This window comes from Emys orbicularis, chromosome 8, assembly GCF_028017835.1.
Source record: "Emys orbicularis isolate rEmyOrb1 chromosome 8, rEmyOrb1.hap1, whole genome shotgun sequence".
NCBI lineage: Eukaryota > Metazoa > Chordata > Testudines > Emydidae > Emys > Emys orbicularis.
The window spans coordinates 6,283,636-6,311,618 of record NC_088690.1 but is presented as its reverse complement, the minus strand read 5'-3'; the positions used below and the strand labels follow the sequence as shown (position 1 = coordinate 6,311,618).

At 45.1% G+C, this 27,983-nt stretch overlaps 1 protein-coding gene across 1 annotated transcript; it reads right to left on the bottom strand.

Moving 5' to 3' along the window:
- Positions 1-142: 142 nt before the first annotated feature.
- LOC135883023 (cytochrome P450 4B1-like) lies at positions 143-27,983 on the bottom strand. Its single transcript, XM_065410058.1, has 12 exons — positions 27,798-27,983; positions 25,081-25,219; positions 21,152-21,196; positions 17,905-18,032; positions 16,490-16,611; positions 14,415-14,566; positions 13,410-13,516; positions 12,292-12,482; positions 5,376-5,509; positions 2,407-2,471; positions 990-1,072; positions 143-311 (listed from the first exon to the last, which is right to left on the bottom strand). The coding sequence occupies exons 1-12, from the start codon at positions 27,981-27,983 to the stop codon at positions 143-145; spliced, it is 1,521 nt and encodes a 506-aa protein (XP_065266130.1).

Genomic DNA, 27,983 nt, shown 5'->3' with positions numbered 1-27,983 from the left:
TTCATTCTCCCCCACACACTAGTACGGTAACTTACTGTTCCTCAGATTTAAGATGAGCAAATCTACTAAGAAAGTCTTGTGACTTGCAAGCTTTGCTGAAAAAAAATAGCAAAGATCGTTTCAGCATGAAATATCAAAGATATTAGGAAAGTTTCTTTAAATGCAAGTGTATTCCAGTCCTGGAGCGCAGGATAAGCTCAGTTACTTCATTAGGAGGTGTAGTCAGGTCAGGTGAGAGTTCGAAGCGGAGGAGGGTTAGGGCAAGAGCCACTTTCAACTCAGTCATGGCAAACTGCTGCCCGATGCAGTTCCTGAGAAGAGAAGGAAAAACACTCAGTCTGTAAGGGAGATTTATGGGCTAAGTCATTAATGGTCTGACCCAAACCCACTGGAGTGTAAAGAGAGGAAGCTGCTCTAGTGGACAGGGAGTGAAGGGGAGTCTGGGTTCCATTACTGACTTTGCCACTGAGTCACGTCCCTGTTCTGTACCCCAGTTTCCCCTCCAAGCCTTTGACTATTTTGATTGTAAGTTCTTCCAGGCAGGGTTTACTGTGATGACCGCCACCTTGACTGACACATCAAGGACTGACTCAGGGACCTCCAGAGCTAAAAGCATGAACTCATACAGCTTGAGATAAATACCTGGGCTCTCTAAGTGGGATTGTAACAGATGAGTAGCTTCTGCCGATTGGGCAGAGAGGGGAACGTCTAAACACTCTCATCAGTGGTTACCCTGTCTCTTCCTATGTGTATGTACAGGTCCTACCACAGTGGGGCCCCGTAATATTGGTTAGTGCCTCTAGGTACTACTGTAATAAAAATAATATATTTATAGTCAATGGACTTGGGATCAAGCACTAAAGGACAATCTATCATAATCATCACTTCTGAGAACAATTAGAGGTACATGAGGTAATTTTCTCTCTTCTCATTGTGGTTTCCGGTTTTCTGGTTGTAGGTTTCACATAATTAATTAATTAATACGTCACCGTGGTCCAGCAGCAAAGGGCATAAAGGCGAAGGAATGCTGATCAGACAAGTTGTCTTGTGAAAATCTCAGGGGGTCAAACACCTGGAAGAAAAGATCACTTGTACTCTAAAGACATTTAATGACAAAGCTACTGCTGGGTTTGGCCACTGTGTTCACACAGCAAGGTCCATTTCTTCCCTCAGCTAGTTAGATGATCCCCCATCTCCTCTGTAACTGAGGGTACAATTGGGCCCCATTCTGCATGGACTGGCATCCAGGGGTAGGCACCACCATTTTGCACGATGGACACTTGACAAAATTATCGGACTGAGTGACGGACATTGGCGGGGGGTGGGGGTGGGGATTATGTCATTCAGTGATCATTCAACCTGCAAAATAACGCACAATTTTGCACACTGAAAAAAAAACCCAGTAACCTAGCTAGCTAGTTAATAATAATAATAAATTCAACTCACTTTAGTGTTTTTGAATATACCTCACCACTGCAGTCAATATTTTTTTGTGGGATGGGGCACTGAAATAAATATTCATCCTAAAATCATATATCCAGTGAATTGTTGCCACTACTTTTTTATTGGTTTCAGAGTGGTAGCCGGGTTAGTCCGTATAAGCAAAAACAACGAGGAGTCCTTGTGGCACCTTAGAGACTAACAAATTTATTTGGGCAGAAGCTTTCATGGGCTAGAACCCACTTCATCAGATGCATGGAGTGGAAAATACAGGGGCAGGTATAAATACATTAAAAGATGGGAGTTGCCTTACCAAGTGTGAGGTCAGTCTAATGAGACAATTCACTTAACAGTAGGATACCAAGGGACGAAAAATCACTTTTGAAATGGTAATGAGAGTGGCCCATTTCAAACAGTTGACAAGAAGGTGTGAGAAACAGTAGGGGGAAATTAGTATGGGGGAAATTAGGTTTAGGTTTTGTAATGACCCAACCACTCCCAGTCTTTATTCAGGCCTACTTTGATGGTGTCCAGTTTGCAAATTAATTCCAGTTCTGCAGCTTCATGTTGGAGTCTGTTTTTGAAGTTTTTTTCTTGAAGAATTGCCACTTTGAGGTCTGTTACAAACAGCCCCCCAACCTGAAGCAAATACTCACCAGCAGCTGATCTCAGTTGCATTGGTGTCAATCCTGAATAGCTCCATTGGGGTCCATAAATGTATTCTGGATTTACACTGGTCTGACCGAGAGAAAAAACTAGCCCTAAGCCTACATCCGAAACAAACAATCCAATAAGGAACTTCCGCATATATAGAGACCAGACTGTACTTTTAAGGCCTGGCCCAAGATGCTGGTGGTACATAGCCGCACTGCCCCAACGGAGGGTAGGGAGGGATGGTGTAGCAAGTTCCTTCCATTGTGCCCAGGCAAAAAGAAACTAAACATCACAACAAGCAAAGTAACGTACCTCTGGATCTTTCCATACCGCGGGGTTTCTGTGAAGAGCGTAAATGTGCAGAGACACTAAGCTACCTGGTAAGAATGAGAGAAAAGATCTCATAAGAAGAAAATCACCTGCTACAATATTTTCTTTCCATTTATATTTTTGTATTCCTGCCCCACCACATGACTACTGATGCCCGGAAGTTAGCCATTATTGATTGGCTGACTGGTTCTTTGTAATCCCATCAAATGGCATATTTATTTGTTTTTCCTAAAGTGAAGTATTTTAGGAAAAATTGTCAGAGCGGCTACAAGCAAGAGTTGGTGGACGCACTCTGAGGCCACCATAAAAATTGTTGTGAGAACCCCTGGCCTAGTGAGTTATTCCCCAATTTGTAGTTGATTTTTCTTTCCTAAGTGCAGTACTTGTCTGCATTGAATTTCATCTTGTTGATTTCAGACCAATTCTCCAATTTATCAAAATCTTTTAAAATTCTACTCCTGTCCTCCAAGTGTTTGCAACCCCTCTGTCTTGGTGTCAGCTGCAAATTGTATGCGTACTCTCCCCTCCAGTATCCAAGTTGTTAATCAACCATTGAATAGTAGGGGACCTGGCATAGACCCCTGTAGGACCCCACGAAATACGTCCTCCCAGTTGGACAGTGAGCCATTAATAACTACTCTTTGAGAACTGTCTTAATCAGTTGTGCACCCATCTTGTAATAGTTTCATCTAGACCACACTTGTTTGTGAGAATGTCATGTGGGACTGGATCAAAAGCCTTACTAAAATCAAGATATATCAAATCTACTGCATTCACCCTATCCACTAGGCCAATAACCTTGTCAAAGAAAGAAATTAAGTTGGTTTGGCATCATAGTTTAATCATTTGTTCCAGAATTTTTCCAAGTATTGAAACTAGTCCGGTCTGTTGTTTCCTTTTTTAAAGATAGGTGCTATGCTTAGCCTTCTCCAGTCTTCTGGGACCTCACCCATCCTCCATGAGTTCTCAAATATAATTGCTAATGGTTCCAAGATTGCATCGACTCTTTAAGTGCCTAGAGTGAATTTTGTCAAGCCCTGCCAAGTATGTCCAGTCCATCCACCCAAAGTATTTTTACTGGTATGCGGACATCTATTTATTCATCTATCTAGGCATGTAAGTCACACTCAGCACCACCTTGTCTGAGTGACTTACAGGTCGCTGTATAAATGGAATATAATATAATAAAAGGATAAATGGAAACACAGAAGACAGATACAAGAATTACTTGAGGTTTGAAAAACGTGGCTTCTAGTGAGAGATTTACAACGTTCAATCTACTTAGTTTATTGAAGAGAGGGTTAAGACATAACATGGTCACAATCATAGAATCATAGAAGATTAGAGTTGGAAGAGACCTCAGGAGGTCATCTAGTCCAACCCCCTGCTCAAAGCAGGACCAACCCCAACTAAATCATCTTCATTTCTCCTCTCTCATTTGTAAGGCCAGGCTGTGAATACATCCCTGCAGAGGAGCCCTCCTGTTCACATACACAAACTGCTTAGTCTCAGTCTTCTCTTGCATAGGTGCTATTCCTAGACAGTTCTGGATAAAGTCCACACATGCTATACCAGGTTAAGGTCACTCTCTTTATGGGGTTTGGCTTAATGGTAACAGTAATAACAATGAAGTGACATAAAACTAGGCATTTTCCCTAAGCCCAGCTGTTCCGAGTGTGTCCTGCAGGACCGCCGTGGCTATGCAGTTAGTTCCCTCTGATCAGAGAGTCACACCCCACTTCTTACGCCTCTCCGTGGAGTTAGCAAGCTGCACTTGTAGCAAGTACTTTAGATCTTACTCAGCAGCTTAATGTAGGGTGCTAACTCCTGCCCACAGGGAGGTCAGCTCTTCATCTTTCTTTGAGTACTTAGATCTTGTCAGCTGGCAAAGCAAACTCATCCACCTCCTGTGAGTGGACCAGAGCATTCCCCACATCCTCTGGAATTAATGTCCTTCCCAGTCCCTGACTTCTCTTTTTCCGCAGTCACTTTATGATCAAAGTGCCATTGTTCCTTGCAGTAGATCGCTGTGGTCAGAGGGATATGTGAAATATGGCTGAGACACCTGGCTGGTGATTACTTAATGACTGTGATGGATATGGATGCAAGGAAAAGCTTCCTGGATTTTTGGTTCAGCTGACACTATTAGACCGTCTCTGTTTTGTGTGATGGCAGAATATTTATCCTAGTCCATTTTGGTTATTGGTGCATACTTTGGGAACCTTCTCCTGCTGATAGTGGAGTTGGGTATGAATGAAAATCCCAGGTCCAAACTCCCTGACTTGGAGGGTACGACTACGCTGCAGATGGGAGTGTGATTTGTGGCCTGTGTAGACATACCCGTGCCAGCTTTAATCTAGCTAGCGCACTGAAAATAGTAGCGAGGACATGGCAGTGCGATCTTCAGCATAGGCTGCACAAGCCCACCTGATGCCAGGGGCACGTACGCACTTGTACAGCCTGCACTGCAGCATCCTCACTGCTAATGTTAGCACGCTAGCTAGGTTACAGCTAGCACAGAGATGTCTACATGAGGTGCAAATCACACCACTGGCTGCACTGTAGAGGTACACTGAGTCAGGGGCACGGAAGTGGCTGGAATCAGAACCTTTAACCTGATCTAAATTTCATGGCTTGCTCTTCTCTGTACAAAGGGCCAAATCAGACCTTGGATCAGACACCTCCCTTGTCCACTGCAAACGTTGCAGGGTTCAGAAACTAAACCAAAATTCAGATTCTTATTTCACTGCTTACCTTCCGAACTGGAGTAAACCAAACTCTGGAGTCAAAACCCCTGGAGCTTTAGAAGTGAGTTCTTAATCCTCATCCAAATGCCATCACTTGGGTCCATAATTAGCTGATACACACACATACAATGCCCATTAGCTACTATATATAAAGTTGCACCCCTTAAACTTATAAAGAACACAGGAAAAGGGATAGAATCAGACCTTCTGGCAAAGTCCTCCCATCGAAAAATGTGACTGGTTGGTTGAGTTGTCGATACACTTGAGGTACCGGAGGGTAAAGGCGGAGGCTCTCTTTAATGCACATGGTGGTGTAGGGCATGTTACTAAGGTCATTCCTGAAAAGAAACCAAAGATATGTCTGAACATGGGAACCTCCTCCCCAATGCAGAAATACAAGGCTGCCTGCACAACCTGTTGTTTCTCTAGATCAGTGGTTCCCAAACTGGGGTTCGTGAACCCCTGGGGGTTCGCGAAATGTTACAGGGGGTTCTCCAGAAAAAAATCCCTAATGGCGGACAATCCCTAGGGACCTCGGACAGCAGGGGGCCAGCAGCCCGGAGCCCCTGGACTTCCAAGAGCTAAGCAGATCAAAGCAAGCATATCTATCACACTGAGGAGATTTAAACGTCAGGACTCCTTATAAGAAATGGAAATGGAGCTGGATATTTTTTGCTGTTTTTAAAATTAACTAGGCAGCTAGTATTGTTTTTAAAATTATTATAAAGAACAAGTTTAAGCTTTGTTGTAACGTGTGTTGTTTGCCTGGACTGCTGAAGACCTGAATGCTTCTGTAGGAGGAATGATTTGAGCTGGCTTCTTAAATACCTTCCTGCTGTTTCACATCTGATGCTCCTTGATGAAACATAGGAGCCTTGTCTTATAACAGGCTTATTCAAAGTGATACAAAGTACGAAAGTGAGATTTTGGAAGAGTGTTGCTGTTTTCATAATGTAATAAAAATACTGTAATGATAAATAATAATAATTAATAAATAGTGTGTAATAAGCATGTCATAAAAACAAATTTTATATTTCCAAGATCACTGCTTTTATAATTTATACTCAGGTAAAGGAGAAAATCCCTGGAAACATTCATTTTTAGGAGGGGGTTCACGAGACTTGACATTTCAGTGAAAGGGGTTCACAGGTTGTTAAAGTTTGGGAACCACTGCTCTAGATGAATCTTTTAGATTGCAAACCCTCAAGGGAATCTACAGTCTGAAAGAAGTTCCCTCTTGTCCTCTTCAAACGGAAGGCTTCTGACTAAAATTGGGAAACGCTGTTCTGTTTTTCCATACCCAAAGAGCAGTGAGGCCTAAATTCTGCTCTTGCCAGCAGTGTGTTCAGCCAGTAGCGTAGCTAGGGGGGGTGCAGGGGAAGCAGCCGCTTCCCCTCAGCACATTTTCCAAAAGCGGCGCCTTAGTTAGGGGTTACCATGGTGCCAGCGGGCAGGGCCCACGCTCCTCTCTGAAGCTTGGCCTGCCGGGCTGGCACTGGGCTCCTGCAGGCAACGGGGAGCAGCACAGCCGGAGGAGCCATGGGGGGGGCGGCGCGGCCGGAGGAGCGAGGGGGGGGGGCAGCATGGCAGCCCACAGCGCGGCCGGAGGAGCCATTGGGGGGGTGGCGCGACCGGAGGAGCCATGGGGGGGACCACGGGGGGGCACGGCCGGAGGAACCATGGGGGCGAGCACGGCCGGAGGAGCCAGCCAAGGGGGGGGGCACGGAGCAGCCGGAGGAGGAGCCAAGGGGGCGTGGCCAGAGGAGGAGCCAAGGGGGGGGCGCCTTTTTAATGTTTGCTCCCCCTGCTCTTAGAACCTGGCTACGCCACTATGTTCAGCTGGAGTAATGCTACCAACTTCAGTGGGGTTCTCAATCTGTAACTCAGTACCCGATTTCCAAAACCAGGATTACTTAGCTGATACCATGGTTACAGCAGCTCAATATTCTTTCATTAAAATATATTTAGTGAAAAATGCCTTTTTGATCAAAATGAAAGTTTTTGAAGAAAAATTTTTATGTGTTGACCAAAACGAAAAGTGTTGATGAAAATCTATTTTTTTGTTGTTGAAATTTTCTGGTTTTTCAAAAGCAGAAACTAAAAACTGAAAAATGTTCAATAACATTTTTCAGGTTTTGGTACACATTCTTGGGTTTTAGCTCGTGAAAACAAAAATCTTTTACTGACATTTCTTCAAGATTTGTTTTTGTTTTGTCTTCAAAAATCAAAACAAAATATGGGAAAATTTGAAAGTAATGTTCTTAAATTTTCCATGAAAAATGATTTGCATTTTTCAACCAGCTCCTGTTCTCTTGTCTCGGGAACTCTATTTGGGACACCCACAATGTCCTAGTTTTTCATTTCATCCATATCAGACTGTTATAAAGGGCTTAAAACAGCCCAGGAGAGGGCTGTGGCTGGAGGCAAGCAGCCCAGGCTGATTGGGGAAGCAGCCTCAGCTGTGGCCACGCCCCAATCAGGGCCCAGCTGGCCCTTATAAGAGGGCAGTGGGCTAGGAGCAGACAGACAGACACTTTCTCTCTAGTCTTTCAGAGGGAGGGGCCTGGCTGCTGGGGAGCGTACCTGAGGTGGAGCAGGGCTGGGGGAAGGCCAGAGAAGCTGGGGAGCTCCAGCCTAGAAACCCCCCAGGCTGCCGGCCTAGTCTAAAGCCAAATAGGTACTGGGGTTGCAGAGGGCAGCCCAAGAGTAGGCAGAGGCAGCAGGTCCAAACCTTCCTTGCCGGTGATGAGTGGCTTATATACTGCAGTCTGCCCCAGTGAACGGGGGCTAGATGGGGACTGGGCAGTAGCCATATACTGAGGTGAGGTGGGGATAGGGGGTGGGGAGGTTCCCCTGGAAGGAGGGAGACCCAGAGACTGTGGGGTTACTGCCAGGGGGCAGCACCCCAGTGGAAAGGGGCACCAGGGTCCGGGAGGGACACGGGGGCCCAGGGGTAGTGAGACACCGGCTGACAGAGGGCGCTCCGGGGGCTGGAAGCTAATTCCTTGAGAAACCAGCAGGAGGCGCGACAGGGATGAGTCTTGCATCGCTACACAGACATTTGGATTTTTTAATAACTTACAAACGCTTTGTCCAAGACTTATTGCTACATCAGGTACCATTTGTTCTGTTTTTACCAGAAGTTCCAGTCCAGTGGAACAAGCGTTCAATGTAATGAATGCTGTTTGCAGTGAAAGGAAAAGTTAAAAAGCGCAGGTGCAATCAAAGCTGTTCTTTTGCTCAAAGTGTATGTTTAACAACACTTCTTCAAGGTTACACAATAAACTCATTCAAGGCACTAAGTTACTGGGAGGGAAAGTCCTCCACTCTGAGACATATGTCCATGTGGCTGTAGAGTCAGAAGTTAGAAGTAGGTGAGATCAGTACACATATTTAAAAAAATATGTAATTTGGATGAGTATTTCACAATTCCAAAAAATGTCATCACAAAAGAGTCTGACTTTTATGTTTATTTTTAAAATATGGTCACCTTGTCCCTCTAACATGATTGGACATCTTAGATGTTTTTTGATCAAATGCATCCTTTGTAGAGCTGGTGGGGAAATTTCTGATGAAACCGAGTTTGATTGGAAAATGCCAGTTCATCAAACCTACAATTTTTCACAAATGCGATTTGGGTTCAAAGAACATTTGCTGAATCTCAGGCAGTTATGTTGGAAAACTACCGGGTCCCTGCCAGGTGGGACTGCCCTTGGAGACTGCCCTGGGGCTAGGGAACTCACGCTTTTGTAGTCTGCAGCTCTGGGGCAGCCCCACCATACCAGGACTTCTAGGCTCTCTGTTGTGGAGCTAGGAGCCTGGAAGCCTTGGAAGACCCGGATAGGGCTCTCAGATTCTTACCTTAGAATCAAATGAAGTAAAAATCGTAAATGAATCAAACTGTACCATAGAATCTCTAAGGATAGAAATTCCATGCTCTAATAAGAAGAATATAGCAGTAGGGAGCAACTGGTCCTGGAACCCACCAGAGGAGAGGCAATTCTTGATCTAGTCCTAAGTGAAGCACAGGATCTGGTCCAAGAGGTGAATATAGCTGGACCGCTTGGTAGTAGTGACCATAATATAATTAAATTTAACATCCCCGTGGTGGGGAAAACTCCACAGCAGCCCAACACTGTAGCATTTAATTTCAGAAAGGGGAACTACACAAAAATTAGGAAGTTAGTTAAACAGAAATTAAAGGGTACAGCACCAAAAGTGAAATCCCTGCAAGCTGCATGGAAACTTTTTAAAAACGCCATAATAGAGGTTCTACTTAAATGTATACCCCAAATTAAAAAACATAGTAAGAGAACCAAAAAAGAGCCACCGTGGCTAAACAACAAAGTAAAAGAAGCAGTGAGAGGCAAAAAGGCATCCTTTAAAAAGTGGAAGTTAAATCCTTGTGAGGGAAATAAAAAGGAGTATAAACACTGGCAAATGAAGTGTAAAAATACCATTAGGAAGGCCAAAAAAGAATTTGAGGAACTGTTATCCAAAGACTCAAGAAGTAATAGCAAAAAATTTTTAAGTACATCAGAAGCAGGAAGCCTGGTAAACAACCAGTGGGGCCACTGGATGATCGAGGTGCTAGAGGAGCACTCAAGGACGATAAGGCCATTGCAGAGAAACTAAATGAAATCTTTGCATCACTCTTCATGACTGAGGATGTGAAGGAGATTCCCAGACCTGAGCCATTCTTTTTAGGTGACAGAGCTGAGGAACTGTCCCAGACTGAGGTGTCATTAGAGGAGGTTTTGGAACAAATTGATAAATTAAACAGCAATAAGTCACCAGGACCAGATGGTATTCACCCAAGAGTTCTGAAGGAACTCAAATGTGAAATTGCAGAACTACTAACCGTAGTCTGTAACCTATCATTTAAATCAGCTTCTGTACCAGATGACTGGAGGATAGCTAAAGTGATGCCAATTTTTAGCTCCAGACGTGATCCCGGCAATTACAGGCCTGTAAGCCTGACTTCAGTACCGGGCAAACTGGTTGAAACTATAATAAAGAATAATATTGTCAGACATATAGATGAACATAATTTGTTGAGGAAGAGTCAACATGGTTTTAGTAAAGGGAAATCATGCCTCACCAATCTGCTGAAATTCTTTGAGGGGGTCAACAAGCATGTGGACCAAGGAGATCCAGTGGATATAGTGTACTCAGATTTTCAGAAAGCCTTTGCCAAAGTCCCTCACCAAAGCCTCCTATGCAAAGTAAGCTGCCATGGGATAAGAAGGTACTCTCATGGATTGGTAACTGGTTAAAAGATAGGAAACAAAGGGTAAGTATAAATGGTCAGTTTTCAGAATGGAGAGAGGTAAATAGTGATGTCCCCCAGGGGTCTGTTCTGGGACCAGCCCTATTCAACATATTCATAAATGATCTGGAAAAAGGGGTAAACAGTGAGGTGGCAAAATTTGCAGATGATACAAAATTACTAAAGATAGTTAGACCCAGGCAGACTGTGAAGAGCTACAAAAGGATCTCTCAAAACTGGGTGGCTAGGCAACAAAATGGCAGATGAAATTTAATGTTGATAAATGCAAAGTAATGCACATTGGAAAGCATAATCCCAACTATACATATAAAATGATGGGGTCTAAATTAGCTGTTACCACTTAAGAAAGAGATCTTGGAGTCATTGTGGATAGTTGTCTGAAAACAATGTGCAGCAGCAGTCAAAAAAGCGAACAGAATGCTGGGAATAATTAAGAAAGGGATAGATAATAGGACAGAAAATATCATGTTGCCTCTATATAAATCCATGGTACGCCCACATCTTGAATACTGTGTGCAGATGTGGTCGCCCCAACTCAAAAAAGATATATTGGAATTGGAAAAGGTTCAGAAAAGGGCAACAAAAATGATTAGGGGTATGGAACGGCTTCTGTTTGATGAGAGATTAATAAGACTGGGACTTTTCAGCTTGGAAAAGAGATGGCTAAGGGGAGATATGATTCAGCTTTATAAAAACATGACTGGTATAGAGAAAGTAGATAAGGAAGTGCAGGATAGGTCCATCAATGGCTATTAGCCAGGATGGGCAGGGCTGGTGTCCCTAGCCTCTGTTTGCCAGAAGCTGGGAATGAGCGACAGGGGATGGATCACTTGATGATTACCTGTTCTGTTCATTCCCGCTGGGGCACCTGGCCCTGGCCACTGTCAGAAGACAGGATACTGGGCTAGATGGACCCTGGGTCTGACCCAATAGGGCCATTCTTATGTTCTTGGATGTCATGGGAAAGCCTTTCCATGCAGACTGCCACAGGGCCAGGGATCCCAGGGACTCCAGACTCCCAGCAGCCCAGGAAGCCAGATGACCCAGGAGACTGGAAGCCTAGGGGTCCCCGACTATATGTCAGTGTTTCCAGTTCACAAGAAATTTTGAACAATTTGGTTTTGTTCTGTTTCGGAACACAGTCAAATTTCAAAGTGCCAAAATCTCTCAAACTGGAAATCCCAAATTTCTGCCAGCGGTAATCCTTAGACTGTGACAGATCTGTGCTTCCCTATTTATTTTCATTGATGACTTGGGCACTAACTCTGCCATAGACTGCTTTCATCTCATTGATAATTCTTGGCACTTATTTAGTACATTTCATTTGTAGTTGTTTGTCAGTTATAAAACCTATGGCAGTTAATACCCAAATCAACAGTTATCATGAGTAGGGGATGACAGGCCTACCACCAAACCTTAAGGTGCCATTCATCAATAAACATCTCAGATGTCTGAGATGAGACAGAACAGGCATGTTAAGCCCGATGCCCAGTTAATGTAGATCAGCAGGAATGCCCTGGAGCACTAAGTGACTTCAGTGGGGTTGACTGAGGGTCTGGCAAGTTAATTCTTAGAGCCAAATTCTGTTCTCAGTGGCACCAGTGTAAGTCTGGAGTAACTCCACTGAAGTCTGAAGAGTTACTCCAGATTTATATTCTCAGACTCTGCACATGCCTAAAATTTAACTTGAGATGTTCACAAAATTTCAAACTCCCATCCCGAGTCTTAATGTGTAATGATTAAAAGCAGAGTCTGGAACATTCTTAAGTCTCAGCATTAGCTGACCCAATCTTCAAGGGGAAGCAATGTGCAATAAATGAGGTGTCTCACCACTGAATGGTCTCTCTGTCTCCCAGAATCTCCTTGATCTCCTCCCTGCATCTCTGCTGGTGCTCTGGGTGCAGGGCCATGCAGTATAAGAGCCAGGAGATCCCAGTTGCTGTGGTGTCATGACCCCCAAACATGAAAGTGTCTGCCTCGGCACGTAGATCTTCATCAGGTAATCCTTCTCCATTTTCATCCTAATTTTAGAATAGAAAAAATTTGCAATTAAACCTCATGCTTCAGAGTTTAAGACAATCTCTAAGTATTAGAGTTGAGGATAAGACCTAATGTGGTGGGCAGATTATCCCACATCTGCTACTGCAGGGTTCTTACAACTTCACTTGAAGGAGCTGGCCACTGTCAGAGATTGGACTAGATGGGCCTCATGTCTGATCCAGTGGCAGTTCCTGTGTTCTTTTGTTCATGTTCTGCATTCCAACAAGAACCCACAATATGTGTATGTGAATGTATAGACAACCGTCTGAGGAGTTGCATATCAAGAATTAATCAGATCCAACCACTTAGACACCCTGTGGCCACATTGCTGTGTAATGAATTCACATAGGTGGAACTTGAGAAAGAGGGTCAAGTTTCAGGAAGAACCAATTTTGGTGTGACATCAGGCGGTGCAGGTCTGGGTCAGACAAACACAGTCCTTTTAGCTAGAGCTGGGTGAATAATGGATTATTCAGTTCTCTTGCAAGTCTGAAAAAAGTGTTGAAAAATGATTTCATGATGAACCAAAACCATTTTTTCCCCAAAAAATTTTGGTGAATTGAAAAGTTCAATTGAATGAAACATTTTGTTTCAACAAACTTGAAATATTTCATTTAGATTTCAACCATTTTAAAATATTTTGATTGACTTTATTAAAAAACAAGCACATCCAAACGAATTCACTCCTGGTATGAGACTCAATAGGGCTTGTGCCCATTTATAGCCTGTTTGAATTTGACCTATTGCATCCAGACATTCCAACCACACCCAACAGCCAAAAAGATTAGAAAAGGGAGGATTTGGTGAGGAAACTGCAGTCAGCAATGCTCAGGTATCCGCCAATGATACTTAGTGAAATGTGTACATGGTATAGCGTAGTTAGTGCATGTGTGTTCTTCAGGACTCACCTTGGCACATAAAAGAATATCCAGAAAGTCCAGGCGCCTCTTCTTCTGGATCTTTTCGAGCTCTCGTTCATCCTTGAGCCACTCCTTCCTCTCTTTGATCACCTTCTCTAGGGAAAGAATGATCAACATATGATTTAGTTAAAATATCACTGTGATTCACTAGTAATTCAATCACCTGGGAAGGCAAATGGTGGAAGCCCCATCACTAGATACATTTAAAAAAGGACCAGTCAAATCACTAGAAAAGAGAATACTTTGCACCTTTCAACAGAGAATCTCCAAGTTCTTTACATTCAATATTCTCAGAACGCTTCTGTGAAGTATGTACGTTATGTGGTATTTCCCCCTTTTCCTGGGTAAGTAAATTTAGGGCACAGAAGTATTAAGTGATTTTGTTTCAAGGTCACATGAGAAGTCTGTAGCAAATGCAAGAATATATCTCAGATCTCCTGGCTCCAAGTCCTGTTATAATCACAAAACCATCTCATGGACTAGATCAATAGATTCTCCTCTCCTACCTTTTTGTTCCAGGACCACTTAGTAAGACAAGGATTATCTCATGGGTCATATTCCCATCCCATTGCAACATTCAAATCCCACCACTGCCTGATTCTCATCAGATTTCATTCTGCAGATTGCCAGGCAGGTCTCTGTGTACTGATTGTACTCCATGAGTGCAGTTTGAGAACCATTGGATTAAATGAGATAGTACTCTAGATTTCTTTCTTCTCTGATTCCACTGGATGATTCAATTAATGGACCAGAATGTTGGGTTCTTCTGGTTAATGGAGTTTCCCTAAAGTATAAATTTCAGGACCCAGGTAATCTGAGGAACATTCACGGTCTTTACCACCACATACCCCCCTTTTTTAAATCTAATATTTTCCAGTATGTCTCCCCTGCCTGCCCAGAAGGCCATCCCTCTTAAAAAACCCAGTATCTTGAGCATGGTTAATGTCTCAGTTGTACAGATGAAAGTCTTGAGTCAAGAGAGGAAAGAAATACCTGTATGGCGATGGACTATTCTGCAGGCATTCCGGAAGCGACACCCAGGAGGACTGAACCAGTAGATGAGGTCATTGTGGTACAGAAACGTCCTCGTTCTCTCTTGTACCATGGCTGTGAGCTGACGTATAGCTTTGAGAAATATATTCTCGCTAAAGGGAAGACAAAAAAGGGGAGTTTAATGTGTGTTAATTATGGCTGTCGAGCAATTAAAAAAATTAATCGCGCTTAATTGCACTGTTAAACAATAATAGAACACTATTTATATAAATATTTTTGGTTGTCTTCTACATTTTCAAATATATTGATTTCAGTTACAACACAAAATACAAAGTGTGCAGTGCTAACTTAATATTTATCTTTTATTACAAGTATTTGCACTGTAACAAAACAAAAGAAATAGTATTTTTCAGTTCAACTAATACGAGTACAGTAGTGCAATCTCTTTATCATGAAAGTTGAACTTACAAATGTAGAATTATATAGAAAGAACTTGCATTCAAAAATAAAACAATGTAAAATTTTAGTGCCTGCAAGTCCACTCAGTCCTACTTCTTGTTCAGCCAATCGCTTAGACAAATAAGTTTTTTACATTTGCAGGAGATAATGCTGCCTGCTTCTTGTTTACAACGTCACCTGAAAGTGAGAACAGGCGTTCTCATGGCACTGTTGTAGCCGGCATCGCAAGGTATTTACGTGCCAGATGGGCTAATGATTCACATGTCCCTTCATGCATCAACCACCATTCTAGAGGACATGTGTCCATGCTGATGATGGGTTCTGCTCGATAACAATCCAAAGCAGTGCAGACTGACGCATGTTCATTTTCATTATCTGAGTCAGATGCCACCAGCGGAAGGTTGATTTTCTTTTTTGGCGGTTCGGGTTCTGTAGTTTCCGTATTGGAGTGTTGCTCTTTTAAGACTTCTGAAAGCATGCTCCACACCCTGTCCCAATCAGATTTTGGAAGGCACTTCAGATTCTTAAACCTTGGGTCGAGTGCTGTAACTATCTTTAGAAATCTCACATTGGTACCTTCTTTGGTTTTGTCAAATCTGCAGTGAAAGTGTTCTTAAAATGAACAACATGTGCTGGGTCATCATCTGAGCCTGCTATAACATGAAATATATGGCAGACTGCAGGTAAAACACAGAGCAGGAGACATACATTTCTCCCCCAAGGAGTTCAGTCACACATTTAATTAATCAATTACTTTTAACGAGAGTCATCAGCATGGAAGCATGTCCTCTGGAATGGTGGTCAAAGCATGAAGGGGCATACGAATATTTAGCAGATCTGGCATATAAATACCTGGCAAAGACGGCTACAAAAGTGCCATGCGAACACCTGTTCTCATTTTCAGGTGACACTGTAAACAAGAAGTGGGCAGCATTGTCTCCCGTAAATGTAAACAAACTTGTTTCTCTTAGCGATTGGCTGAACAAGAAGTAGGACTGAGTGGACTTGTAGGCTCTAAAGTTTTACATTGTTTTGTTTTTGAGTGCAGTTATGTAACAAAAACAATCTACATTTGTAAGTTGCATTTTCACAATAAAGAGATTGCACTATGTTACTTGGATGAGGTGAATTGAAAAATACTATTTCTTTTGTTTATGATTTTTACAGTGCCAATATTTGTAATAAAAATAATATAAAGTGAGTACTGTACACTTTGTATTCTGTGTTGTAATTGAAATCAATATATCTGAAAATGTAGAAAAACATCCAAAATATTTAATACATTTCAATTGGAATTTTTGTTTAACAGTGTGACTAAAACTGATTAATCGTGATTATTTTTTTAAATTAATCGTGTGAGTTAACTGTAATTAATCGACAGTCCTAGTGTTAATTAAAGAGGGACATTTATGCTACCTCAGTGCAACTTCATACTTTCCCACCACCACCACCCACAGGAATTTGTGCATTTTCCTTGCTTTTATTGAAAATCCCAGCCTAAATTGCTTTCCCAAAGTCACACAAGAAGTCTCTGGTACAGCCAGATATTAAACTCAGAGCTCCTGAGTTTGAGACCAATGCCTTAAAGGCAAAACCACTGTTCTTCTCATACAGACCTGTTTTGGCAGTTGCTTTGATAACTGAAGGTGCATTTCAGCATGCTATCTAAAGCCATCAAGCCAACGTCCTCAAAGATATCCAACGACTTGTCCTTTGTTATCCGCTTGTCCCATTTATCCTAATGTAAAAAAGAGAGGTCAGCATTCATAAAGCAAATGGAATTTCTCAGATCACTAAAATCCCAGCCATCATCCTTTGAATAATTTCTTTGTCTGTAGGATCCAAGATTCATTTGCAATCTGTACAATATTAGGGGTATGGCGTAGAAGTGAAGAAACGGAGGCTTTGTGGTTGAATTAGAGCATATCTTTTAGAAAGACATCCAATCTTGATTTAAAGATTTCAAACAAGGATGAATTAAACATTTTCCTCACTAATCTGTTCCAATAGTTGATTATGACTCACTCTTTTATGTATGCAGTGTAGTTGTAGCCATGTCGGTCCGAGGATATTAAAGAGACAAGGTGGATGAGATTGGGTAGTTAAGGAATTACCATGAAAGAGTTAGACAAGGTGATTGGACCAACTTGTGTTGGTGATAGAGCTTGTCAGTCCAACCAAAGTTATTACCTCACCCACTTTGTCTCACGCTTTTATGGCAATTCCTTAACTACCCAACCCTGCTGATACGGCATAGCTGATTTTAATATCCTGAGTCCACTGTTTTGGCTGCCCCTCCGATATATACATTCAACTTGTGGAGTGACAGCATTAAACAAATTCCATTCCATACGTTATTCATAATACTTTATTCTTGTTGAGAGAGGCCAAGTCTACACTAGCATTCTGTCTGCAAAACTTTTGCCATTCAGGGGTGTGAAAAAACACCCCCTTGAGCAGTATCAGCTTTTCCAGCATACGCACTGTGTGCACAGCGCTATATCGGTGGGAGACGCTCTCCCGATGACACAGCTACCACCACTCGTTGAGCTGGTTTTATTATGTTGACAGAACAGCGCTATCCTATTGGCATGACACGGCTACCCGGGCGATCTTACAGCAGCACAGCTGTATCGGTACAACTGTGCCACTGTAAGCTTGTAAGTGTAGACAAAGTGTACAAAGTGTAGACATGGCCAGAGACACAATAAGTGAGGAATTCACTATGAAGCAGTAATGTTAACGGGGCCCCACCCCTGCTCCTCTTGATGCCACTGACTCAGGGGTAAGAAGACAGGGTTGGGAATGTACTCTACTAGGCCACTGCTGGATGGAGTCTAGGGCCGTCCCTGAGACTGGCCCACATTGGTAGCCAGATGTGATTTATTTCTAGGATGGAAATGGTGAGGAACATCTCACGCCAGCTTGTCTCACTGTATCGAATGAGCATAAAGTTCAGCTTGACAGGCCTTACGTTTCAGTGTGGGAAGGGGAAGGTTCAGAATGACGACAGTAGCAGAGGGTTACCTACCAACATCACTTTGGTGGAATCCGCCATCAGCGACACATAAGATTTCAAAATATCATTATGAAATGCAGGAGTCAGCAGTCTACGGTGTTGGAACCACTTTGGTCCATGTAAAACGATTAATCCTTTCCCTGAGGAGGGAAACACACAGTTTTAAGCCTTCTGGATTGTGTCAGAGGGTCTGGACTTCTGTCCATAACTTACAGCTCATGACAAAAGAAATCAGACTGCTTAGATGGGCTTAACAAAAGGCATCACCGAAACAAGATAAACCCAGACGATCTGGGCTGTGAAAGGTGGAATCTGGGCTTGTCTACACTATAAGTTACATCAGCATAACTTAAGTCTCACAGGGGTGTGAATAAGCCACCCCCTGAGCAATGTAAGTTACACCAACCTAAGCACCAGTGTGGACAGCACTATGTTGCCGAGGTGGTTTTATAATGCTGATGGGAGAGCTCTCTCCCATCGCCATAGAGTGTCTTCACCAGCTGCACTATAGCTGCATCTGTGCAGATGAGCCGTTGTAGCACTTCTAGTGTCGACTAGCCCGAAGAGACGGTGTTATGCCCTTGAAAGACAGCTGTTAATCGAAAAAAGAGTCTTTGTATTCATAATGGTTTATCTTGGAGAAAATGCAAACCCCTGCTGTGTGTGTACATTGCTGGAGAAAACTGGGTTGGAAAGCAGGGGTAGCTGTCCTAAATAAAGTATAACGTGGCCACAAATACATTTTTTAGGCCAGGTCTACACTTAAAAAAATTGCATCTTCACAGCTGCATCAGTGCAGCTGCGCTGCTGTAGCACTTTAGTGAAGACGCTCTATGCCCATGGGAGAGAGCTCTCCTGTTGGCGTAGTTAATCCACCTCTGTGAGCGATGGTAGCTCTGTCGGTGGGAGAAGCTCTGTCTACACTGGCACTTAGGTTGGTATAACAATGTTGCTCAGGAGTGTGGATTTTTCACTCCCCTGGCGATGTAGTTATAGCGAAGTAATTCCCTAGTGTAGCGATGGCCTTAGGCTGGAAGTTGGAAGGTGGTTTATAACCATCAGAGAAGTGAGGTTCTGGAACAATGTCCCTATAGGAGTTGTGGGGACAAACCACCTAACTGGTTTGAAGATGTAGCTTGATACATTTAGGAACAGGATTATACGAGGGGGTTGCCTGCAGTGTCTGGGGACTGTACTTGATGACCCAACCAGTCCTTTCCAGTCCTATGTTCTATCTCCCTACTAGCTTTTAGGATTCTAGCTCAACAGGACCAGGGACTTTATTTGCATCAGTCAATCACCCTTGTGCAGCCGTCTCTACTATTTCGGTCTGTTGTTGTGCATATAACTAGTCTTATTTAGTTCACCTAGATATACAATGCCTCTCACAAAGCATCTAAATGCTAAGCAACTAAATTGTGTGTGGTGACAGGGGGGTGTATACGCTCTACAAAGCTACATCCTATCCTGTGCCACCTTTGTGCTCCCATTTCTCATGGAGGAGAGGGCAGGATTCCCTGGAGATCTTTGGCATGGCTGTAATGCACAGAGCATACGTCAGGAAGATGGTGTGCAAAGATGGCTGAAGGCTCCCTTTTGCTTTGGCCTGAAGCTGGGGCCCTTACACGGAGATCCCTATGCTGACTGCTTTAACTTGTGTTGGCCTTTAACAGCCACAAGGAGGCAAGATTAGAGCTCCTGATTCCCAGCCTTGTGGTCATTGACGTACACCAGGACTTCTCAGCCAATGAGAATCAAATTAGAGTGGTCCATAGTGGGGTGGTGGAAAGCAGCAAAATCTCACGGCTTCTATGGGATCCCTGGAAGGTTAGGAAGGGGCAACTTGCTCCCTCACCTTGTTCTCCTGATGCTCTCATCCCATCCCTTCTCTGGCCCCCACCAGGTCCTGAAGCAGCTGCTTCCTTCTCTCCCCACCCACACAGACTCAGCTGCAGGGGAGGGGACAGATGAATCTTCAGTACTGGGTCTTTGAGCAGGTGGAGTGAGTTTCACCCCATAAGATCTCTTCCTCTTGTATTAATTTAGATGGAATAAATGGGCCCAAGAGCCAAGCGTGTTAACATAACCCAGTCACGGTCCAACATTTAACAGTTTCAAACATGGTTCAGGGTTTGGTGTGCAGAAACCCCAGCCTCCTTAGTACCAGGGCAAATGCACCATTACAAACCCTTTTAACCCCTTAGTAAAGATACTGGAAAAGAAGAAAAAACAGTTCAAGCATTTGAAATGTAAAGTCTCAAGTAAGGCTTTCATTGTAACCACATCCCTTGTTCCCTTTCCCTTTAGCTGGAGAGAAGCTTTTAAGAAGGACAAACACCCTTGTGAGACAGTCTCTTACATGGTACCAAAGACGGTAATAACTGTCCTTAGTGGGGAGAGAGAAGTTAGTTGAAATGGCCTGGAGCCGATCCTATTTCCTAAGAGACAAAACAAGAGAACACCCAAAAGGGGAAGGAAAAGAACAGCAAAGATAGACATTGCAGCTTCTGTCTTTGGTGTTGACTTTTACTTGCAACATCAGTGCTGAAAAAGCCCTAGGTGATAAGATTATACGCTGCGCCTCTCAAAGACCCGGCAAACACGTACTAGCTTTGGGCTGTTTCGGACATTGCCGTTAGCTGCCTTTTTGGTCACAGGCTCACAGCAGATTCATAGATTCCAAGGCTAGAAGGGACCACTGCGATCATCTATTCCACGGGTTTTCAAACTTCATTGCACCGCGCCCCCCTTCTGACACAATGGTGTCACGCTGGATCCCGGAGATGCAGGAGAAAGTGGGGGTGGCAGCCATGATGGTAAAGCTCGCCCTTTCCCCTTCTTTCCATCAGCCATCATCACACTAGGTGGCTTTTTCCCCAAAATGTCTCTTTCTTTTTAAGGACTTCAGAAGGGAGTGAGAGGCAGAAGAGCCCAGCCCTTTATTATTTCATCCACCAATTAGGCCTAGTCTCTGACACAAAGATTTTGGTCCTTTGATTTCTAGTCCTCCACTTCTCTTGTTTACCAGGCACGATCTGAACACAGCCCTTGAGTTATAGCCGGAGGCTTTTTTGTGTGGACTAGTTCAGTCTCTATCTCCGTTTTGCACCTTTTCCCATCAACATTTATGGTTCTAGGTTGTTGTGACACTTTATACATTTCCCACTCGCTTTTCACAGTTGGGCTCACAAGTCGGGTAAATTTATCCCAACAGTCCCCAATTATGTAATGTAACGTGAGAGCCAAAAAGCATACGTACCAGTCCATGGGACAAAGAAATGATAGAAGTCATCAGCCTTCGGATCTGAAAAACGCACCAGAGATGTGTGTTTTAATGGAGACAACTTTGCCTTCTAACGCAAGCTATGGCAGTTAAATCAAGGGGTCATGCAGGGTGGTAAGTTCTCGCCCTCCCCTGACATCCTATACTTCAGTAGGAAAAAGCAAAGCATTTACATGGAACCCATTAAGGGCTAGATTGTGGCTTTTAAGCTCCAGTGGGTGCTGGTAGTGCAGATCTGCCCTGCCCCAACTGGAGGTTGTGCCATAGACAGATACAGTGGTCAGGATTCTCACTGCTGCTCCGATAGCCTACATACGCTGATAACAGCCTGCACGGAGCTGGGAGAGTATTATCTCCATGAAGGGACTCCATTGGGCATTATCCTTGTCCCTCGCCCGCAAGCCCCATTGCATGGGGTGTGCTCTGGGGCAGGGCTGTAGCTGGCACCAGCACACCCATTCTGGCTTGCACCACCAGCCATACGAAGCCCTGGGGATGACTGCAGAATTTACACCAGAGGCAATCTTGGTCGCCGGAGCAGCCCATAATCAGGAGGGCAGAAATGTCAGTTCCAGCCCACTTTGCCTCCCTTGTCCCTGGGCACGTGGCCCAGAATCTCAGCCAGTTTCTCCCAGCGCTGCTGGCTGGGCTGGGGAGGAGGCGAGCAATCTGACAAGACAGGCGGGGGGATGGGAGCAGAAACAAGCCCTACATTTAGATCGATGTATAGGGAAAGGTCATTGGACTTGAGGTCGGATTGGGACAGAGGTGCTTTCCCTAATCTTGGAGTGAAGTCCACGTAGGATAGGGAGGGATGGCAGGTGATTTTATCTCAGAGCTCAGACGGCAGGGCACACCTGGCAGCCACTCTTGAGAGGACTCTCTTCTGCCTCTCGCCTTCCTTCAGAAGCAAAGTCCATCAGCTGAAGGGGCGTGGAAGGCACTGGGTTAACAGTCCTCTTTAGAGTCACCGAGCAGGTATGATTGGGCAGTGTGTGCGCAGGTCCAATAAACCTGTGGCTGCCAACACACAAACAGCGCAGATGTTTGCCCCTGAGACCTTCAACACCAACACCACTTGAATTAAAGAAGCACCTCCTTTGGCTGTGATGAAGGAGAGTCATATCCTCACAGCAGCCAGCCGCTAGAGGCCGATATGTTCACACAAATTAACTCAATGTGCCACGCAAGCTTCCACCACGCTGCCCCTCAGAACCACTGGCTACAGGGACAACCTCCAGAGGAGAAAAGGGTAATCCAAGCCCCGCGCCTAGTCAATCCAGGGCTGAACTGAGACGACCATGTCCAGCTGGTCTCAGAAAGCTCTTCAGAAACCGGGCGGGAGTTCGGAGAAGAGCAACAGAAATGATGTATGGGGGTCATTAAGGAAGCTCAAAACAGCTGAATACATGTGTCTTAGCTAAGCAACAGCCATCAGGGGCCGAATGGTCTCCAAATATGTAAACAGTATAAACCACAAAATAGCAGAAGAATTATATGGGGATGCAAGTTGGGAGAGGGGAGGTGTGGTGGGGGAGGGGGTGTAGGAACAAATAGGATAAAATGAGTAAAGTTGTCAGAAAGCTCTTCAGAAACCGGGCGGGAGTTCGGAGAAGAGCAACAGAAATGATGTATGGGGGTCATTAAGGAAGCTCAAAACAGCTGGATACATGTGTCTTAGCTAAGCAACAGCCATCAGGGGCCGAATGGTCTCCAAATATGTAAACAGTATAAACCACAAAACAGCAGAAGAATTATATGGGGATGCAAGTTGGGAGAGGGGAGGTGTGGTGGGGGAGGGGGTGTAGGAACAAATAGGATAAAATGAGTGAAGTGAAAATTTAGGCTCAGATACTCAAAGATATTTAGGCACCTCACTGCCAGTGAAAATCAATGTGAGTTAGGAACTTAAATACCCTTGTGGATCTGGGCCTTAGGCTGTATTTCAAACAAATGTTTCCTGACAGTTCAAGCTTTGAGCCTGTGAAATACACAATAAGAAAGAGATACCATGGTGATGAGGGCCATGTAAGCAGATAGAAATAATCTGGCATTGGCAAGGGGATGGAGTAGATTATTATGAGGGTTTTTTCTTTCTTTACCATCTATGGTATTGATCTATCTGTTTTAGGGTTTCTATAGCACCTCAGCACTTCTCAGATTCAGCAAAGTTGCCAGGAAGTGCTATCTGCGTTTGTGCACTGTAGACCCCTACCCACTAGCTATTGGGCTGTCACCACCAATCCAGTTCATGTAAACCACTAAACTTCAGAGGTGGAATCCTGACCCCATTGACTTCGGCGGGTCCACGATTTCACCCTTTACTGCGGTTCAGATTCTAGCTGCTGACCTGTAGGTGAAAGGTTCTGTCTCCCACCATTACCAATCTCCTAAGCCTGCTGGTTTTTCAAACACCATTCTGCTCCTTAGAGCATGGTAAAACAGATTCTAGGAAGTGGTATTAGGCTCATCCACCGAGCATACTGCTCAGAGCTAGTTCATTGCTTTTAGGTAAGTGAAGCAGCAGGACCTGCTTTCCATGTGTAACCCACTGGGCAGCTAGTGTTGACGGTCCCCCTCTGGGTCTGAGGCACAGAGGATACAAGTACAGACACTGCTAAGGAGTCAGACTCTTCAGCTTATGCTCTAGCGGCTCATTCATTTAGCCCTGGAATTTCCCAGTTCAGTCTCTGGTATGTCAGCCAAGGTGGCGGCCGTCACACAGGCAATTTGCTGACAGACGTTTTGTGTTCTTGGAAGGCTATGCAAATAATTGCACAGGGTAAAATTCACTTCCATACAGGGGGTTTGCACCTAGCCTATGCACAACTTAACTTCCATTTTAGTCTGTTTGGAGGGTCTCATAACCCTTGGCTGGCCCTCTGCGCATGAATGAATTTTGTTGTTCTGAGTTCACTTTGGTTTTTAACTGAATCTTGCAGTGCACACCTACACTGGGGTCCCTGAGGACGATCAAAACAGCTGAATATGTGTTAACTGCAAAACAGGAGAGGAATTATATAAGGATGCAAGTTGGGGCCTGTGGGGGGTAAGGGGTGTTAACAGGTAGGAGCAAATACAGTAACTCCTCACTTAATGGCCTCCTGCTTAACGTTGTTTCAAAGGTACGTCGCTGCTCAATTAGGGAACAGGCTCATTTAAAGTTGTGCAATGCTCCCTTCTAATGTCGTTTGGCTGCCTGCTCTGTCCACTGCTTGTAAGATTCTGTGGAAGAGCAGCGACTTTACAAGGGAGCATTGCACAAGTTCCTCTTCTCTGCCTCCTCCCCCTCCTATCCAGTGCTTTCCCCACTGCCAAACAGCTGTTTGGCGGCACTTAGGACTTTCTGGGAGGGAGGGGGAGGAGTGGAGACGCAGCGCTTCCCCGCTGCTCTCCCTCCCTCCCAGAAAGTCCCTGCTCCTTTCCCCCCGTCCCCCCAAAGTCCTAAGCAGCACCAAACAGCTGTTTGACGGCGCTTAGGACTTTCTGGGAGGGAGGGGGAGGAGTGGAGATGTGGCGCTTCCTTGGAACCTAACCCCCCGCATTTACATTAAATCTTATGGGAAAACTGGATTCGTTTAACATCGTTTCACTGAAAGTTGCATTTTTCAGGAACATAACTACAACATTAAGTGAGGAGTTACTGTAGTTCTATAACAAGGCTACAGATTTCAAGATATCAGCACTCCACTAAAAGTGGACTTTGGTGGCAGGAACACTTAGCAACAGTAATCCTAAGACCATTTTTCCTTTCATAGTTTTGGCCCAAGCAAGGGGGCATGGGGGCGTCATTTTAGCTCCCTGCTTCAGGTGCCAAAATGTTGTGGGCTGGCCCTGACTTTGGTGGCAGGAACACTTAGCAACTGTAATCCTAAGAACTCAGAAATAAAGTTGCATGTTCTCACCTCCTCTGCTATATACGGCCTTGGCGTATTCAGGGTGGTAGATATTCAGGAATCCTAAGAAACCTCCAAACCATACAGAGTGAGCACATGGGTATTTCTCTGCCCAAGATATGACCTTGTTGAGTTCTTGATCTTGAAGCTGTAATGATTTTTTACAAAGAAAAAAAATACTGTTTATGGAGAAAATAAAGGCACAGTAAGGGATGGTCTCGTGGTTAAGTATTGATGAAGGTTTATATTATGGTAGCACCTAAATATATCAGGATTGGGGCCGCATTGTGCTGGGAGCTGTACAAACACAGAAGAAAGGCAATCCCTGCCCTGAAGAGCTTAGGCACTGGACTAAGACGCAGCAGACTTAGGTTCAATTCACAGCTCTGCTACTGATTCCCTGTGTGACCTTGGACAAATCAGTTAACGCCCCTGGGCCAGTTTGTGATAGTCTGAGTAGCACCTTCCCCATCCCACCAATTGTTCCCATTGATTTCAGTGGCTGTACTTGTGATAACGTTATTAGTCTACCTAGGAAAGATCATTCCAGTCTGGGCCTCTGTATCTCAAATGGGGATAATATGATTTTCTTTCTCCTACTGTTTGCCTGTCTCATCTACTTAGATTGTAAACTCTTTGCAGTGCCTAGCACAATGGGACCCTGAACTAAAGAGAGGTCTATGGGTGCGGCTATAAGAGAAACAATAAATACAAGTATTAATTAACATGATTCACATCGAGGGTTGCCAACTTTAAACTCGCACAAACCCAAACACCTGTGCTCCACCCCCTGCCCCGCCCTGCTTCTGAGACCCCACCCCTGCCCCACCCCTTCTCCAAGGCCCCACCCCCTGCTCACTCCATCCCCCCTCCCATCGCTCACTCTCCCCCACCCTCACTTGCTCGCTCACTTTCACTGGGCTGGCTCTGGGGTTTGGGCTGCGGGAGGGGTAGAGGGCTCTGGCTGGGGATGTGGGCTCTGGGGTGGGGCCGGGGATGAGGGGTTTGGGGTGAAGGACGGGGCTCTGGGCTGGGAGGTGGAGCTGAGGGGTTTGGAGTATGGGAGGGGGCTCTGGGCTGAGGCAGGGGGCTGGGGTGTGGGAGGGGATACGGGCTCTGGGCTGGGGGTGCGGGTTCCAGATTGGGGCCAGAAACGAGGAGTTCAGAGTGTGGGAAGGAGCTCTCGGCTGGAACAGGAGGTTGGGGCACGGGGGGGTGAGGGCTCCAGTTGGGGGTGCGGGCTCTGGTGTGGGGCTGGGGATGAGGGATTTGGGGTGCAGGAGGATTCTCCCGGCTGGGGCCGAGGGGTTTGGAGAGTGTGAGGGGGATCAGGGCTGGGGCAGGGGGTTGGGGTGTGGGAGGGGCAGAGGGGGGCAGGATCCGGGCGGCGCAGCTCCTGGAATCAGCTGCATGTCCCTCCTCCAGCTCCTAAACGGAGGCGAGGCTAGCTAGTTCTGTGCGCCGCCCCCCGCAGCTCCCATTGGCTGCGGTTCCCAGCCAATGGGAGCTGCGGAGCCGGTGCTCAGGAAGGCAGTGCATGGAGCCCCCTGGCTGCCCCTATGTGCAGGAGCCAGAGCGGGGGGACATGCCACTGCTTCCGGGAGCCGCACAGAGCCACAGCAGGCAGGGAGCCTGCCTCAGTCCCGCTGCGCCACCGACCGGACTTTTAACGGCCCGGTCAGCGATGCTGACTAGAGCTGCAAGGTCCCCTTTCGACCAGTTGTTCCGGTCAAAAACCAGACTCCTGGCAACCGTATTCACATCTGTAGAGTCTAAGGCAGCCTTCTGGTGCTTAGGATGGCAAATACAAGTGTTACCACGTCCCGCCAAAAGTATTGATGATTCAACAAATGAATACAGCCCTCAAGGAGAAAACATTTACAGGCCAAAGAGAAAAACACTCAAAAGAAGTGGCTCTTTTCTCAAACTGGGTAAATATATTTAGGAGGTAAATATCTTGGGTAAATTTATTTAGCAAGAGACTCTCCCTTCTCCTCTCTGCTTGGACTTGGGATAGAAAAAAAGGGGAGTGGGTTCCCAAAGATAAGCAGGCTCCATTGAAAGGAAGAGTCCATTTCGCATCCAGGGAGGCAGAGACTGTCAAGTAAATTTCACACACACACACACACACACACACACACACACACACACACACACACACACACCCCAAAATATTCAAAGCATTAAATGTAGCGAGATCAGTATGAATGGTAAAATAGAAAGGGATATGAATTCCAAAACCCGGGAGGTAAAATTCCAGCTGGGAATTTTAGCTTTCCTCTGATGTGAGACCCCCCAGAAAGCCACTGGCAGCTGCTGATCTGTCTGTGAGACTTGGCGCTGATCCTTGTTACAGCAGAGCCTTGCAATATTTTGGCCCAAGTTTTCAAAAGTGGCCTCAGTTTTGGGGGTACCTCCATTTTTGGGTGCCCAAGGGAGATACCTTGAGCCTGGTTGAATTGTGTTGAGGGTGCTCAGCACCTCTGAAGAAATCAAGCCCTAGATATTTAACATTGAGCACTGAAAAATGCAAGCTTTCCCCCTCCCCCCAATGATGACAGTGGCCTTTACCATTCACACACAAAAACACTGACATCTCCCCATTTCTCTGTAAGTACGGGACAGCAGGGAAGTGTGCTGAGATTACCAAGACTTCATTCGTTTGTGACACACACTCCGACACGCTCCCTAATACATTATCAAGTAGTATCATAAGTAGACCGTACCTCATGGGCATGGCCATACAGCCAGTGCCTTGGCGGGCCTGGGAAACAATCTAGGGCTTTGAGCAGTTGCTGTCTCCTCCGACACAGCTGGATCACTTTCAGCAGCGCATAGGTCAGGCAAAACACAGCAGCCAGGTAAAAAATCCAATAGATGTCCACATGCAGCCAGGCCCAGGAGGGCCCCAT